This window comes from Oreochromis aureus, linkage group 16, assembly GCF_013358895.1.
Source record: "Oreochromis aureus strain Israel breed Guangdong linkage group 16, ZZ_aureus, whole genome shotgun sequence".
NCBI lineage: Eukaryota > Metazoa > Chordata > Actinopteri > Cichliformes > Cichlidae > Oreochromis > Oreochromis aureus.
This window is the reverse complement of record NC_052957.1, coordinates 7383061-7399637: the sequence shown is the minus strand read 5'-3', so window position 1 is coordinate 7399637 and position 16577 is coordinate 7383061. Positions and strand designations below refer to the sequence as shown.

General features: G+C 39.7%; 2 protein-coding genes across 15 annotated transcripts in view; one reads left to right on the top strand and one right to left on the bottom strand.

The window, feature by feature from the left end:
* Positions 1-1642: 1642 nt before the first annotated feature.
* On the bottom strand, positions 1643-11602 carry LOC116309478 (ras-related protein Rab-17-like). Of its 2 annotated transcripts, none has more exons than XM_039600483.1 (5): positions 11207-11602; positions 3024-3175; positions 2807-2932; positions 2626-2719; positions 1643-2299 (listed from the first exon to the last, which is right to left on the bottom strand). In XM_039600483.1, exons 1-5 carry the CDS (start codon positions 11292-11294, stop codon positions 2169-2171), a joined length of 591 nt encoding a protein of 196 aa, XP_039456417.1. In that variant the 5' UTR covers positions 11295-11602; the 3' UTR covers positions 1643-2168. The 2 variants fall into 2 exon arrangements, with proteins under 2 accessions (XP_039456417.1, XP_031581947.1); XM_031726087.2 differs by lacking the exon at positions 11207-11602 and adding an exon at positions 5685-6056 and having other exon boundaries at positions 1657-2299.
* lrrfip1a (leucine rich repeat (in FLII) interacting protein 1a) overlaps positions 8830-16577 on the top strand; it is a 47669-nt gene continuing 39921 nt past the window's right edge. For 12 of the 13 annotated variants that reach the window (XM_031726050.2, XM_031726049.2, XM_039600482.1 and 9 more), the window contains exons 1-2: positions 8830-8909; positions 9010-9442. In XM_031726050.2, coding sequence (XP_031581910.1) covers positions 9353-9442 — 90 coding nt within the window. In that variant the 5' untranslated portion in view covers positions 8830-8909; positions 9010-9352. The other variant, XM_039600478.1, reaches the window with a different exon arrangement.

The window sequence follows — 16577 nt, the reverse complement described above, 5'->3', positions numbered from 1 at the left end:
CATGGGTTTAGTGTTGTTTCCACATCTTCACCACTGAGCATGGGTTTAGTGTTGTTTATTGCTCAAAAGTTTCAAATGACGAAAGGTTTGGCTGAGATCACAAGAAAATGTAGAAAACATCTGCAAATATGAAACAGCTAAGCTGAAAGAAGGATGTATACACTAAATCACAATACAAATGACAACTAAATCATCCCAGTTTTATTTTCACTCTATTTCATCTCCTCTGCATGAGGTGTTTTTCTGTTTCTGTGAACTAAAGAAGGGGACCCGGTCAGAAGTCCTACAGAAGCTTGGTTTCAATCAGCATTAAATAGCCTCATTTATACTGAAGATTTATCAGCAATGTTTTAAATCACTAAGCAGTAAAAAGTTAACATTTGAAGCCATCATGTGGAGAAAAACTGTTGTGTTTGTGTGGAGAGAACATGGAAGAATATTATGCAAGAGCAAGTGACTGAATCCAGGAGACAGGTTGCTCTATGGGGCTGTCCAAATACAACCAGCAACATTATTTTGTTGAATGCATTTGGAAGTCTTTTAAATCTTTAATTCTATTGTTTGTTTTTATTATTTATTGTTGGATAATTTAATAAACGAACCTAGGTTCAGCTGAGGAGAGAAAAAAAAGGGTCCATGTGCAAGTCTTCAGCCGTTTACGAAGCTTCATCTTGGATTCTCTTAGATTTTAAAGTGTAAAAGAGTAAACTTCTTTGTTGTGAGAAAAAGAACTTCCTTGTTGCCTAAAACTGAAAGGTTGGTTCTGGAATGAAAATCACATTAAATTTAATTTTAGACCATGACAGCTGTGAAATAAATAAGAGTATAACATGAAAATCTAACCTTAAATTTCAATAAATCTCACTTCCACTGAAATGCTCCATGTTCACTGAAGAAAGAAGCCATCTGTGATAGCATGCACACCGATTATAAACCAAGAGTACACCACAGACTGTATATCAAAGATTTTTTCTTTCCACTATGGTGATCTTTTTCAGCCAAAAGTGAGCAAATTTAGATGAAAGGCAGTGCTCTCAGTTAAGATTAGCAAGCTGAATCCATAAAAAGCTAAACTAAAAACCACACACTAAGCAACTTCCAGACAAGTGACAGAGAGTGAAGCCTAGTATGTCCTCTTGCTAGTGTACTACAAGTAAATTGCTCCCAGCGTGGATGCAGCTTGAGCCCAAAAGTCCACTGACTTTAATTAGAAGTGCTATGGGGGCCCGTGTTGATTAACACTTCACACCTCTAATTTTAAGCCCATAATTTTGTATGTTTGTTTTTGTTTGACACCATTAATGTTTTTATTTGTGCTGTAAAGTTGGAAATTTTAACATGGGACTGATGGGGACAGAGACTGACTGCTGGACCCTCAAGTGGCCATTAGAGTATCTTCTGGTTTTTTGGGGGGGGTTTAGCATTGACTTCATCCGGTAGTTTATTAGATTGGAGGTGGGGGACGCGGGTGTGTCAGTCTCTCCTTGCTTAGCAATAAAAGTCACCAGCCGCCACTGTTTTGTGATGTATTTTATAGATTTTAGAGTGTCGCTCTCAGGATGAGGCATGGAAACAACAGAAAATAAGCTCATTTGCAGTAAATATAAACTGTGTCACTTGTAAGTTTCTTCAGTGTTAAAGTGATTCATTCACCCTGCAGCATTCAAAGTTTTAGATTACTGAAATACTCTACTTCATAATACTGTAATAATTACCTCTATTGTGCAAACCACACTCAAATGAACTCTGCTGGGGGATCTCCATTCCAGTGTGATTGCATGCCAAAAGTAACCAGGCAAGAAAACACAGAGTGGAGGTAATCGGTGCCAGTTCAACATCTGGCACGCAGATAGGCTGAGGGGGTTTACTGCCTGCTGGAGGCTGATCCCAAGCCCACTGAGAAGAATCAGACGAACCAGTTTACTGAATATGACAGTGAAATAAAACAAACTGAAACTGTATTCTTGGGTTAATCTAAGGCATGTTTCAGGATAAACAGCATTTTGTGCTCTGGTAACCGGAGTCAGAATCAAAAAGGGAAGAGGACCACAAATTCCAAAATCCACAAGCATTTTATTGTCGTGTTACGTATCCTAGCTTTGAAATAATTAAGACAAACAGAAAGACACAACAGAAACAGGCAGCCAAGCCACTGGCAGTCACACAGCTTAAGGTCCAACTTTGCAGCAGGATGCAAACAGACTGAATGAGTCTCTGTGGCGCAGATCCACAGTCGGCGTCTCCTGCCACTCTGTCAGACCTCCCTGCTGTGCTCCAATGCACTCGAACACTCTGTGGGCTGAATCAGAGCTCTGTTACCACAGACATGAAACTCACAGCTGTATTATATTACAGCAGGAACATGCAGACATTTCAGAGGCCAGACTTTGAAAGAAAAAAGGCAAAGAAAACTTAAACCTCTGACCTGGGCTTATGTAATATTTAATAGTTCTCATACTGCAAGTTAGTGCCTCATGTTGATATCTACTGCCATCTACTGTCCTTTCTTAGGATACTAGGATATTTACATTGTAAATTTTAATCCTAATACTTATTACTTATTATCAGTAAGGCTTCCTGTGAAAAAACACAGCAGGAATATTTCCAGTGTTTCTTTTTTCTTACCTACAGACTGCAGCAGCTCATTGACTTGCTCTCCAGAGAGGGCTGAGGTCTCAATGAAGTACAAGCCCTTGTTACTGGCTAGACTTTCTCCTTCCTGGAGGAAAAATTCAGAACTGCTCATCACATGTGACTCTGTGCAGATAATAAGATTACAGGAGCGTGCTTGTTTTTGTCTGTATACCTCCAGTGGCACTTGCCGATCGTGAGCCAGATCTCCTTTGTTGCCTACCAGCCATATAACAGTAGATCCTGGTATGTACTGTTTCTCGAGCTCTTTGAGCCACACCTGAGCTCTGACAAATGTTTCCTATAATGACACAAGCATGCTCAAGAACAAGACATAAAGAGAAAACCAGTCAAAATAAATCATTTCATAGTCAGGTGTGTCTTCGTTTTACCCTTTGCGTGATATCATAGACCAAAAGTGCTACGTGGGCTCCCCTGTAGTACAGCGGAGTGACGCTGTGGTATTTTTCCTGGCCTGCCGTGTCCCATATTTCAAAGCGAAGAGTGGCATTACTCAGATGCACCACCTGGGTGAGGTAGGCACCTGGAGGAGTAGACACCAAAGGAGTGGGTGTGTGAAATTAGAAAAATTGTATTTGCATTATTATTGTGATTATTACTTGAGTCTGAAACTTTGTGAAAGCAGTTTATTCTTAAGCGTGACGATGAGAGGTCACGCTTAAGAGTCTGGCCATTCTCCTCTGACCTCTGACAGCGACAAGACTTTTTCTTCCAGAGAATTGCCGTTTACTGGATATTTCCTCTTTTTCAGATTATTCTCTGTAAAGCCCAGAGATGGTTTTGTGGGAAAATTTCATCAGATCAGCAGTTTCCGTCATACTCAGACCAGCACGTCTGGCACCAGCAACCATGCCATATTCATAGTTACTTAAATCTCCTTTCTTTCCCCTTCTGTTGCTCAGTGAGAATTTCAGCTCACCCTCTTGACCTTGTCTATATGCATAAATGCTTGCGTCAATCCCATGTCATTAGACATTTGCACTTATAATCACTGAAGAGGTGTACCTAATAAAGTGGTTAGTGAGTGTATATGCAGAGTCTCTTGGCAAATTAAAAATAGGACAATATGTATCTTTTACATCATCAATTGATTATTAGAGACATTTTTATACCTGATGAAAATGTTCAGTTCTATGATGGAATATTGAATTTCTGTTGTGTTAATTACAGACAAAAAGTGCAATTTTTCACAAATTCACCATGATATAAAGATATGCAAATAAATACAATGACAGATGGCAACTTCAAGAATGAACCAACATAAAGTACTGTATCTTAAGGTGTTTGGCCTCTACATGGGCCAGCAAACAGAAATATTTCTCCATTGGATAAACTGTGCAGAGCAACTTTGTATCAAAGCTATAAAAAAGTAAAAAAGTCAAGTTAAAATAAGTAAAATAAAAATGTATGGTTTTAGTTTTAGTTTATGTCTCAAGCACATTTTCTGGCATGAAACAAGATTTGTTGAAAGTGGGATTTTTAATGACTCTGAGCCAATTGCCTTCACAAGGGTTTTTACTGTAACATCTATTCTGAAATGATTAAATCTCGCCCCTGACAAATATGACAATCAATTAAAACCAAAAACTAACAGAAAAATTCATAAAAAATAAACCAAAATTAGTAAACCCAGTCTGGAAACTAAACTGAACTGAAAATCAAAATTAAAAAACTACAGCCACATGAAAAGAGAGTTTTTAATAGGACTATCTGCAGTCCTGTGAAAAACTAAGCACACCCCATGATTCATTCACTTGTCGAACCACCACCTTAAGCAGCAGGAATTCAAAGTAATAGTTGACTTTATCAGTCTCTCATATTATTGTGGGAGAATTTTGACCCACTCTTCTTTATAGCATCGCATCAGTTCATTGAACTTTGACATTTATTTATGCACAGCTCTCTGAAGGTCCCACCACAGTTGCATTGAGATCTGGACTTTGGCTGGATCATTAACTGTCACACAGACGGCCTCACCTGTGACTCTAGAATGCTTTGTTACACAAAACACTTCATGATGAACTCAATGAGGTGCCCAAATCATCAGCCCCCCCACCACTGTGCTGACAGCTGATATGAGGTATTTTGTGCTGATATGCTGTGTTTGGCTTTCTCCAAACATGCTGTCACGCATTATCATCAAACTTGTCCACATTGGTGTCAAAGGACATTGTTCCACAAGTCCTGTGGTTTGTTCTGATGCAGCTTTGCAAACCTAAGCTGTGCTGACATGTTCTTTTTAGAGAGAAGAGGTTTTCTCTCTGCAGCCTTTTCAAACAATCCACGCTTGTTCAGTCTTTTTCTAATCGCGCTGTCATGAACTTTAACCTTTAACATGCTAACTGAGGTCTGTAATGTCTAATGTGGAGCTTTTGGTGTTTTTACAGCTTTCCTAAGCATTGCAAAGTCTGACCTCAGGGTGAATTTGATGGGACGTCCAGCCCTGGGAAGACTGTAGCAGTGAGTTAACACACAACTGTCCATTTTAATTCCAGTGGAAGCAGTAAGGGTGTGCTTAGTTTACACAAGACTGTAAAGAATCCTTCATATTGATTTGTAGTGCAGAGGCACCACACCTCCTCACTGAAGGGGTCAAAGGTTGAGCTTTTTCTCTAATTGGTCACCCAGCAGCACAATAAACACATGTAGCTGTGTCTTTATGTTATTTAGGCAAAACCGAGCTTTGAGCACCGGCATAACCTACAGGTTAACATTCCACATGTGTTATTCCAGGTCTGCTGAATTTCCCTGTAAAACCTGCTACATTTACACAGATGCTTTTAGTTTGGAGTCAAATGAAAAGCTAGACACAAATATATTACTTAGTGACATTTAAAGGTGGGTCTTGGTTTGTTAGAGGAAAATAGAACACACTAGCTATTTAGTTCTGTTTCTTATCAACGCTAATTCTTAAGCCAACATGAGAATTGCATCACTTTTCTCATCCACAACCTCAGTAAAAAACCTGATAGTTGATTAACAATGTTACATTTAATCACTGCCATCCACACCTCAGAGTGTCATGAACTCACAGCCTACAGTGGGCGATGTACTCCTGAACTCATCCTTGCTAAATCGCAAAGCCAGACTTGACTTTCCAACACCAGAGCTCCCCAGCAGGACCATCTTAACCCTGAGAGTATGCACTGGTCTGCGCAAAGTGTCACTGTGTTGCTGGGCCCCTCCGTGGACCCTTGGGAGAGATTCCCCCATGAAAATGCTTAGTTTACTCCAAAACAGGAGGTAAAAAAGTCCAAAAAAGGTCCTCAAGTCCTGATCCAACTCTCCTTTTCTTTAAAAACACAACAGTAATTTCAAAAAGTCCAGACAAGCTGAGGCGTCTTGTTTGTTGTGAAAGTGTGTGACTGTTCCAGCTTCAGCTTAAAAAGAAAAGTAAAACTGAAGTCCAGACATGTGAAGCCAGCAACATAATCTCACTTCCTTATGCACACCTACTCCTGACTCGTCTTAAAACCTCCCTGCTATCACATGCTGATATTGATTTGAACCCACACAGAGAGACTGGCTTAAAAAAATCAATGGCCACATTTCTTGTTCGGGGGATTTGTACTGCATGCAAATATAAACTTATAGGAACGTCTGATATTTCTGCAAAATTTTGTTTTGCTTCAAAATACTCGTAAAATTACAGAAACTCAGTGGGTCCTCTTTGTGCACAAACTCTTCAGATCACTGTGTCAGCACATTTTGCTGCTGGCCTGTTTTCCGGGTTTTATCTCCTTGTAATTTTCATTTTGAACAGATGAGGGCAGCATTGTATATGTTACAACTTTGCTCTAATAGTAAAGCCTCTTCAATGTTTTCAGTGCTTTCCATCAAAGATTAGAGGGGTTAAAGGTCAGGAGACCCTGGAGGAAGCTGACAGTTTTTTACCCGTGCTGGTTTTGGTCATGGATTATTTACTTGGTAAATTCTGGATGTCTGATGAATTTGATTTTCTCTCAGTGCTGTGTACTGATATTTTCTGATGGTCACTTCTGGTCTGTCTGACTCGACTTTGGATACAACTCATCCAGTTTCCAGAAAGTGTTTTGGAGCTCCGTGAACTCTGATTTGACTCAGAGAAAGTCCCTCTTTGTTCAGAATAACAGCTTGGCCCCTGATACTTCCCTTCATCCTCATATCTTGTTTTTGGTCACAGTGTTACTTAGTCAGCAAAGTTCTGTTAGTTTGAAGCCAAGCCATATTTATATCACACAAACAATGGCTGCAGTCTGATTTATTTTTAAAAGCTTCTGATGAGTCAATCGAATGGAAGGATGCAACCTAAGGAAACCTGACATGTGTAGAAAGGAAACTTTTAAATGTATTCCTTTTCAACATGAAAACATTCAAGATTTTTGGACATGGTGACACTTCTGGATGGATTTCTGCATCTTAAGAGATCTCAGTAAATCATATCTACAAGAAACACTGTGTACAGAAAGAGCTGTCTTAAAATACTCTACTAAAGTGTCCTATAACTGGATTGTAAATATACATCATCTAATTTAAAGTAAGTTCAAACAGAAACACGACGTGGTAGACAGTAGGTCTTTTACTGTGGCAACTAATTAAACTGTGAGTGTGTGAACACACCTGAATCACACATTCCTCGACTGTATGAATAGACTCAGAGGGCAACTGCATATTTCAGGAGAAAGTGTGTCCACATTACAACAGTTGCAAATAATAGTACAGTGATACCAGGGGATAAAAACAGCGCTTCGTGAGATCACTATAAACTCACACACTCAGCTGGGTGCCCATTGTATTTTAGGGGTGGCGGACGGCCTTGTCTGTCGCTTTAAAAAGCAAGAGACTTTTTTAGAGCTGGCTGGTCATCATTAAAAATAGCAGAGGGGCTGTGAGAGAGTGAGATAGTGCATGCAGGAGCTGTGGTTTCTGGCTGACGTTGGATGGACTCCAGTCCATAGATTGGTGCTGCATTCAGGCGCTGTGTGGAAAATTCTCAACACCATTCTGCTAGTCCTTAAAGAGCTACAACATCATGCACTGCCTCATTGGTGCTAGTATCCAAACTGTAACTAGATCTTAGAAAGGGAAAAAGTATGGTCCTACAGAAGTTTGACCTTTGACCTCTGTAAACACTTTACTGCTTTTGATCTCAGCCACTCATTTCAGATCATGTTGAAAAAGAAAGAAGTCTATTTTGACGTGTGTGTTTCAGAATGGAGGACTTTCTGTGGTACGCTCCTACCAGTGAGCAAGTGGTTTCACAGTCAGACCCGCCCTTCCTCATCACATCCATTTTTTTTTTTAAACCAACATGGTGACTGAACTTCAGAAACCAATGGATGACATTATGGTAGCTACATCTATGAGTCGCTATGACTGTGAAGCTACAGGCTCATTGGCTAATGATTCATGACTGAAGTTGTTAGTCAGTGAGTATATCCTGACCGACCATTCCTGAGAAAGTTCATCACCATTCAAACTTTTCTGCATTTGTGTATAATGGCTCTCACTTTGGTTCAGTGGAGTCCCAAAGCTTACAAACAGCTTTGTAATCCTTTCCAGACTGATAGATGTCAGTGACTTTGACAAAGTGAAACAGACTAAAAGATCTCAAAAAGAAACACATCATGCCACAGTCTAGAGAAAAACCTGAGAAACAGACAGGTTCTATTAAAGTGATTTCTTGATTCAGCAGGCCTACCATCAATCAGGCCTGAGTGTGTTTTGTGAAACTGAACTCGGTTTTCCAAAAACATGTGGTTAATCACAGTTAACACATGTAATGCATACATATATTATAGCTTCTTGTAGCTTTTGTCTTAGATAGTTCTCCACTATTTTACTCACTTTTGGTATTCCTTAACTAACTTTTTGTATTTCTTTTTTCAGCCATTATTATATGTGACATTGCTACGCTCCTGTGGTACTTTTATTTTAACTATATATATTTATTGTAGCATGTACTATTTTTATTCTTTATCCTGCTGCTGCAACACAATATCTATCTATCTATTTGGGCTTCATTTCCATGGACCCCATTCTTTTTTAATCTATTTTATCCACTATATTAGAAGTTCTCTGCATCTTCAAAAGTATCCAAACCCAGTGTCAAGGTGGCTTCCATCGTGGCTCAATCGCTTATATACTGTCTGTGTGAACTGCATAGTTCCATATTTCCGACAACATGTGAAAGCACCATGCCTGAGCACAACCTTTGAAGTTTTTCAGGGAGACTTCGCTGCAGTGAATCCGACAGGTGGTGGAGTCGCAACGCTGCTGTACGAGAACGAGACTGCTATCATATTTTCACACTGTGGTTTTACTACAGTTGGTGCTTATTTCCTCAAAAATAATCTTCTACTTCTTTTATGTTTACAGTGACAGGGTCAGAAGCGCTCTAACGGCACAGGAGCGACGCTCAGGTGATCATTTGTGACCTGAACGTGCCGCTGCACGTGGAGACCGCGCGCAGATTTGTGAAGCAGACTTGGTCGCGAGCTCGTGCGTCGCTGCAGAAACACAGGAAGAAGTGTGAAGACGGATGTATGACAATGAGGCACGCTGAGAACCGGAGCAGGCAGCCCGGGTTTGTGTCACTGACTCCGCGTCTTTAACTTGAAATCTGTAGAAACACATGAGACGCACGAGCCGCAGGTCTGTGTGGATTACCGAAGTCTGAATTAATCGGCACCCAGTGGATTTAAGTGTTTGAGGGGACGACATGGGGACCCAGGGGACAGGACGGAAAAGGTCCACTAAAAAGGACAAAACGACGGCAGAGGACGATGCCCTGAATCTCATAGCCAGAGAGGTGAGTGAAGGGGAGACAATAAATCTTTATGAGGGTGGTTGGAAGCAGTAATGTAACTTTTAAAGAGCCCCCAAACCTACATAATCACACCTAATCACACTTAAAGGGGCGTTCGCGTTTTTGTTCCGTATTAAAAAAAAACATTTGTGTGTTTAATGTCTGACTTAGTGTTTCCACATGTGTAATAATTTCTCATTCTTAAAAATACGCAGACATTGTCCCCAGTATTTTAAAACATCACTTCCCCCCTTGATACCCGTGCAGCAGGGGCGTTTCCAGTGGGGACAGTGGGCCCCTCATGAAATCGGTATTTCATCAGCAGTGTAGATATTTGCTGGGTGCAATTTTCACATTTCTGTGCAGAGGGTATTAGTTGACTGTACAGGAGTTTAAACGTGGTTTTTATTGAATAACTTTTTTGCAAAGTTGCAAAAGAAGTATTTAGACCAGGGGTGGTCCAACTGCCACAGCTAAGGGCAGTCTGGGCCTCTGTAAGGAAAGAAACGCATTTTTTGAACAGCTTGATTTCTAACATGATACACATAGTGTAGTTAGAAATACCAGCTTATTATGAATCAATAAGACAATGCATCTTTTCTTATTTATTTATTTATTTATTGGCTGGAGGCTCGGGCTTTAGCCTCCCTTTCAGGACATAAGGGGGTCAGGCTGAGATGACTGACAGCTGGTTCTGGCCCCCTGAGCCATATTTTCCCCCATTGTAATTCAGACTCAGTAACTTCAGGTATTTTTGGGAAAAAGCATCTGTATAAATAGAGTTTGCTACATTCTAAAGTGAAACAGAATGGTGACAGCTATGACATATTGTGTTGCAGAGATATCAGCTGAAGTTGAAAACGGCTAAGAGGTTGCGTAATAACCACATGGTGGTGCAGTGAGTCAGAATAGCATCCGATTCATTATTCCAACATTAATGCAACTGGCGTTAGTGCAACGTTTTTGCAGAATTTATGTTTCTGCCATACTTGGCTAATGAGCAGTTTTTTTATAAACATGAACACAAAGCATTACGTCATCTTTCAAGATAGTACATATATAATACAAAATAATTTCAGATGGACAAAAAAAGACTGCAGTGCTGGTTAAGGAGGACAGCTCTACCAAATCTTTATGGTAAAATGCTACCACCACACTGTACAATACATCTGTCAATATTGGCTGGCCTCCTGATATGTCAGTCAAATTATTATTAATTCTATCAACATAACTAAACAGTTAATGACCCTTTTGACAGCTCTTAATACCTGTATTCAAGCTGGAACCAGTAATTATAGATGAATGAAAAAACTCATATATCAATGCTGGTCGCTCAACAAAAAAATCATCAAAATGGCTTTCTGAAGGAATGTCCTCATTGGTAAATTAGATTTATGTCTTGTGTGATCTAAGGGTTAAGATGGGCACACTGTATAAATGTTGGAAAGGACTGAGCTGACATTATGTAAATGTTTTAGGGTTAGAGCAGAAACATGCCTTTTTCTGCTGTGTATAGTTTTTTTTTCTTTTGTTTTGTTTGTTCTTTGATGGTCTTATAAACCTTCTACAACGTTACATGATTTGAACCTCTGGAGTTTTTGCCTTGTGGTAAGAAAAAAAAACTGTTAAAAGCAGTCAAAGGAGCGCTAATTCTTACACTTCTAAACATTATTGTGGTTGAAAAGCCTGTAGATAAACATAATTGTAATCCACAGCTGATTATAATGGCTTGCTCTACTTACATGAGAAATTCTTTCATGTGCTGACCTGCAGAAATTGTTGAGTTCTCTTTCAGTACTACAGAACTGTAGCTGGCAGTCGAACGTTGTTGTCTCATAGCAGGTGCCGAAGTCATGTTATGACAGGTTTACGCTGCTTCAAAGTTCCTAATCCTTTTTGTTATTATGGGCCTGCTAGTGAAGGATAAATCTGATGTTTTATAGGAGAAGTAATGCCTAGTGGGTCTTCAGGACTTAAGCCTACCTGTTTGAAGTGAACACTTTGCTCCCCTGAGGTGTAAACCTTAAGCTAAGTATCGATATTAAAGTTTAGCTCCAAGATGAACTACAAGAAACGGTAAAACCAGACATTTATTGTTACTAAGCAACACTGTGGCCCCTTTGAGGATGTAATTCTCTTTGTTTATGAAGAAACTAAGGATCAGACATTGGGTTTATTACTTTCCCTGCTGAAAATAACTTTTCATATTCTGTGCGGCTCCCGGTGAGCATAGAAAACCTCAACTCTCAGTTGTCTGAGCATGATTCAGAGCCACTTGTCTTCAGTTAGGAGGAAGTTGGGTTTTTGCTAACACAACCCGGATGTTTCAGTGAATTTGCATATCATTGCTGACAGTCACACTCTCGTCTAGTCTTCTTCAAAACCGTGAATGGCCATGGTTTGGCAGTTGGAGTGTTTGAATGTTATCTTCTCTTCACTGCTTATTTGACTGTTTACGCTAATGTGGGGAGGCTGAGGTTGCACATTCTTGTAGCTGGTAGTGGTTTCTTCTTGCTGCAGCAGTGTTACCCGGTTGAGGTTAGAGGAGCTTGACGGAGCTCATGAAGCATCACCAGCAGATACGGTATCTCCGAGGAGGAGATTGTCTGTGATGGATGAATCGCATGTGTTTGTCGGGGTTGGGAGGAATGGTGGCGGGTTGTTTTCTGTGTCTTTAAGCGGCAGCTGGGTCGAGTCCCTCACTGGCTGTCCTCTGACAGAATGGTATGTCAGTGCTGATGAGTTGGCCCACTCTGCAAAGAAGCTTTAAAAATAGATGCTCCTGGAAGATCAGCTGTTGCTGCACCCCAGTTTTAGAGCGGGTCTGTGGGTGGGGGTGGAGAGTGGGGGGGATGAGGGTGGTTGTTGCTCGCCAGCTGGCCGTCACACCAGCCTGAAAGGAAGAAATACTCTGCACAGGATAGTGCAGCCAGCTAGCCGCAGCTTTTGTGAAGCTGCAGCTTATCAGAAATATTATCCTGTACATTTACAGTATTAGAGAGTGAGGGGAAACTGTCAGTACTGTAAACTTGACTGCTTATGGAAGAAATGGGAGGAGAGTAGACAGCAGGAAAGACTGTGAGGAGTGGATATCAGGGCATTAGTTATACTGTGCTTTAAGGGAATCTGATTCCTGTGTCTGTCAAACAGTTTGAATCATGCTGTAAACATGAATTTGTACTGTAGCAAGGATAGAGGATGGCACGCTGATCTGGGTGACCTCTCTGTAAACCCAGATAAAACAGATTAAATTAATTGCCTTAATGAAAGTGATATTGGATCTTAAATATTTGGATTATATTCTTTTGATTACAGTAAAATAATCTATGAAGTAAAGAAACCCTGAAAATGATGTCCATGTCGATGCTTTAGTTACAGGTGCTGGCTCACAGTCACAGGGGGATGCTTGAATTAAATGGGGTGATTGCTCATGTTAATCGTAAAACTCCACTTGCACTTGTTGTAGTGTGACCAATCAAAGTTTTCTGCTGTGATAAAGAGTCGAGGGTATCAGTAAATCAAGCAGATAAACTGAAGTCTGTCATCTGGCTGCTCTAACAGCAACCTCTGTCAACTCTGATTTAGATTACTCATGTTACACTGTTTTGAAATGCTTATTTGCTCAGCAGTTATTACCCACAGAGACAGAAGAGCAATCCCACTGACTTGAACTTTTCCACGATGAAGCTGAAAATTGTCTCTGCTGTGGGAGTGAAGTTTGGTTATGATGGTGTCATCAGGCCAAGATTTTAATTTGGGCAGTACTTTGGTTTTAAAATAACAACATTCCCATCGACCTCAGCAGATATTAGCAAGCTGTTGATGTGTCGTGTTTCCCCCAGCTTTAGATTTTATTTGTATCAGTGGGGATGGGGAAAAATATCAGTTATAAATTTCTTCTCTGCTTTTAGTTTATTAGTATTTCTTGACAAATACATACCTGACCAATGTAATCAGCTGCTTCTCAACTAATGCTATGTCCACAGGTATTTTAATACATGTACACTTAAAGTGAGTTTTGGATCAATGAAAAGTGAGCTTTTCAAAAGTGTTCAGACTTTAGAAAACTTTTGATTGGCCAAAAATATGTCTGCAGTTACTGTATATATCTGTTATATATACATACTGTTAAATATGCTCTCAGAGTGGTTGTAGTGGATCTCCAAACAAGGGCTTTGCAGAGGCAGGTGATCGATATCAAAGACACTGACAATAAGATACTTCCCCAGCTGAGAATCTGAGCCAGGAAGAGCTTCAAAATGAGAGTCACGAGTAAATTGATTAATTTAATGTTACATGGGTGGCTCCAGTGGCAAAGAAAACACTGGGTGTTTTCTCCTCACGCTTACGTGTAGGTGTAGGCTTGTGGTCTTTTGTTATAAGCTGGTTTAACCTGCTGCAGCTTTTTAATTTGGTCGTTAGAGACTGATGCGTTGATTATAAAGGTCGGAGGACAATTTAGTAAAAAGGATTATTCAAATCCTCTCATGCTGCATGTTAGTGGAAGTGATTTCAGCTTGTTTATGTACAACTGTCAGTCCATTATCTGCTTACATTTTGTTCTCCTTCTAGGTTTTTGAACTGGAGGTCATCAGCACAAATTTGACTGCACAAAATTGTTAACAAGCTGTCTTTGACAGTAATTCAAAAACAGTATATAGACTAAAACCAGGAGGTTTTAGTTTTTGCCAGGCTCCTGCTGTGAATAATGGTGTTCTCTTCGTCATTGTTAAATACAGGTTACACTGACTCTTTGTATCATCATTTTGGTTAACAAAGGTGTTATATGAAAGTACAGGCTGGCCCATGTTTAGCGTCAGTTGATGTCTTTTCAAGACAGTAAAAAGATGTTGTTGAAATAAAGTTGTAGCACTTCTGCCTTCACTTTGTGCTGACAGCTATAGTTAATTTCAGAAGGTTTTAAATGATCTTTAATCAGCAATTTATACTAATTAACTTTAAAGTTCGGTTCACAGAGTTAATGAATAATTGTTTTAAATAATGGTTATTATAATTATTGATCATAATACTTGTTATTATGGTTTTTGCCGTAGTTGGACAGTCTGGCTTGACTTTGTTGAAGTTGTAGTGACGTGTGTTATGTTACCTTTACCCTCAGTGTACCAGCAATTCCCCTCAGGTTGGTCTACTATCGATTTTCACAGTTATGATAGGAGCACTGGAATTTGGCCAGAAACGCACTGTGGTAAAGACTTTTTTGCAGTATGAACTACACCAAAGATTACACCCAGCTCTGTGTGTCTGAGCATAAATACGTACCTGAGTCTGTTTGTGTGAACTTAGTTGTCCTGTGAATTCTGTTAAATTTAAGTAGACAACACCTTTGATAAATATTGACTGTAAGTTTAAGCAGCTTGTATTCCTAAATGCCAGTCAGGTGTTGGAGAGTCAAAACAGAGGCTGATATCTTCCTGACAAGTAGCAGAGTACAGCTAAGGTTATTTACTGCTCTCTCATACACTCTCTCACTCACTATTCAGAAGTTATTAGTTTTCATTCTTAAATCTGATCTGGTCGTCGTGGATGATTAACACACACATGAACAATTGAGGTCCACAGAGCTGACCTTCAAAATCATTATTCAGATTATAATCTGATAATTTAATGAGGTCAACTCCATTTCAGATACTTTGCTTGTTTCAGAGCAGCCAGCTGTCAGACCTGGCCCACTGAGCTCAGTTTTAACAGCTGGAAGTCCGAGTACATCTCAGTGCAGAGAGCGCAGCACTCATTGACTTAAGATCTGGGTGAAAAATTAAGACGGGTTATTGGATGATCCTACAAACACGGAGAATGTAAAGATGGTTCTGTGCAAACTGTGAACTGAATATAAGCGTTTTTATTTCAGGACCAAAATGTTTTTTTTAGCATCAGAGTTGGAAGAAATTTGAAGGTGAAGATTGAAGGTGTTCTTACTAACCTTCCAACTCTTAATTGAATTCCAGCTGCTATCTAGCTAGCTGCTGGTCCCATTTACAAGAATAATCTACAGAAGGACCTGAAACCATCAGAGGTGGATACTGTTGGTGTAATTGAGTTTAAAAATTGAGAAATGCTACTTTTGATCACTCTGATTGCTTTGGACTTTGTACTAAAAGTTATTGGGAGCTGTTTTTGTGCAGCAACTGCCTTGTTTTGTTAAAGTAGTTAATACATAATGTCACTTGTTGACTATATATAATGTAATTAAGTTCCTCACTCTGTGGATGGCTCTGGTAGTCCTGCTGAGCTCCTGCTGAGTCCTTGATGATCTCTTTGAAGCAGCGCCAGCTCTCCGCCTGCTTCAGATTCTGGTTAGAGCGACCATTCAGCTCAGAGAGTCGCTCCAGAGCAGAAGAAGGGGTGGACGTCACTAACCTTTAGACCAAGACATTCGAACTGGAGTTTGTCCGAATCATCTGGAATGACACTGAGGACTACCGTTACAATTACCTGAGCAGCTATCTCCTAAAGAAACAGGAAATGAATAAATCTAGCTGTTTGGCAGCAATTGATAATTTCAAATTAAGAGCAAGGAGACTGTCTGATAGTAAATCACATTGGTGTGTTGAACAGATGGAAAAAAAAAATCTAAATACATTTCAGAATATTTTGTCAATATAATCAGATGGCCCTCCCATTAAATACATTGACTTGTTTTTGTGCTGCAGCTGGGTTTGTGTGTTTATTTAGGTAGAATTGAATTGAATTGAAAAGGAGATTTTTGTTCTCATAGAGACTAAATAAAGGATATAATGGTCCCTGTTGGTAAGGAACACACACACACACACACATAAGCGCAGAAATGATTTTGCTGTTCTTGGATTGTTTCCATTAATGTGGCTAAAAATGTTTAGTTTGTTTTAGCTTGGCAGTAGAAGAAAGGCTGAAGGAGCAAACTGAATTGTCATTGCTTTGAGTGCAAGTGAAAACTTGTCACCTGTAGTAAGTACAGCTATAAAAACTAATACAGAGTTGCTGTTTGATTTGTAGTTTTTCCAGTCGTTACTGTGTGTTGGTCAGTTTAGCACTTTAGTCCACACCGAAATAACATCTGTTGGATTTATTATCATGAAATTTAGTTCTTACTCAGGATGTCCAAGATATTATGTCACCGCAGTTTGTTCTACATGATGAT

Coding starts and splice junctions, on each gene's coding strand:
- LOC116309478 (XM_031726087.2), bottom strand. CDS start 5,865: ATGGGGGAATCTCTCCCAAGGGTCCACGGAGGGGCCCAGCAACACAGT. Junction 3,176..5,684: donor TACATCGCCCACTGTAGGCT/GTGAGTTCATGA, acceptor CTACTCCTCCAG/GTGCCTACCTCACCCAGGTG. Junction 2,720..2,806: donor ATCGGCAAGTGCCACTGGAG/GTATACAGACAA, acceptor TTTTTCCTCCAG/GAAGGAGAAAGTCTAGCCAG.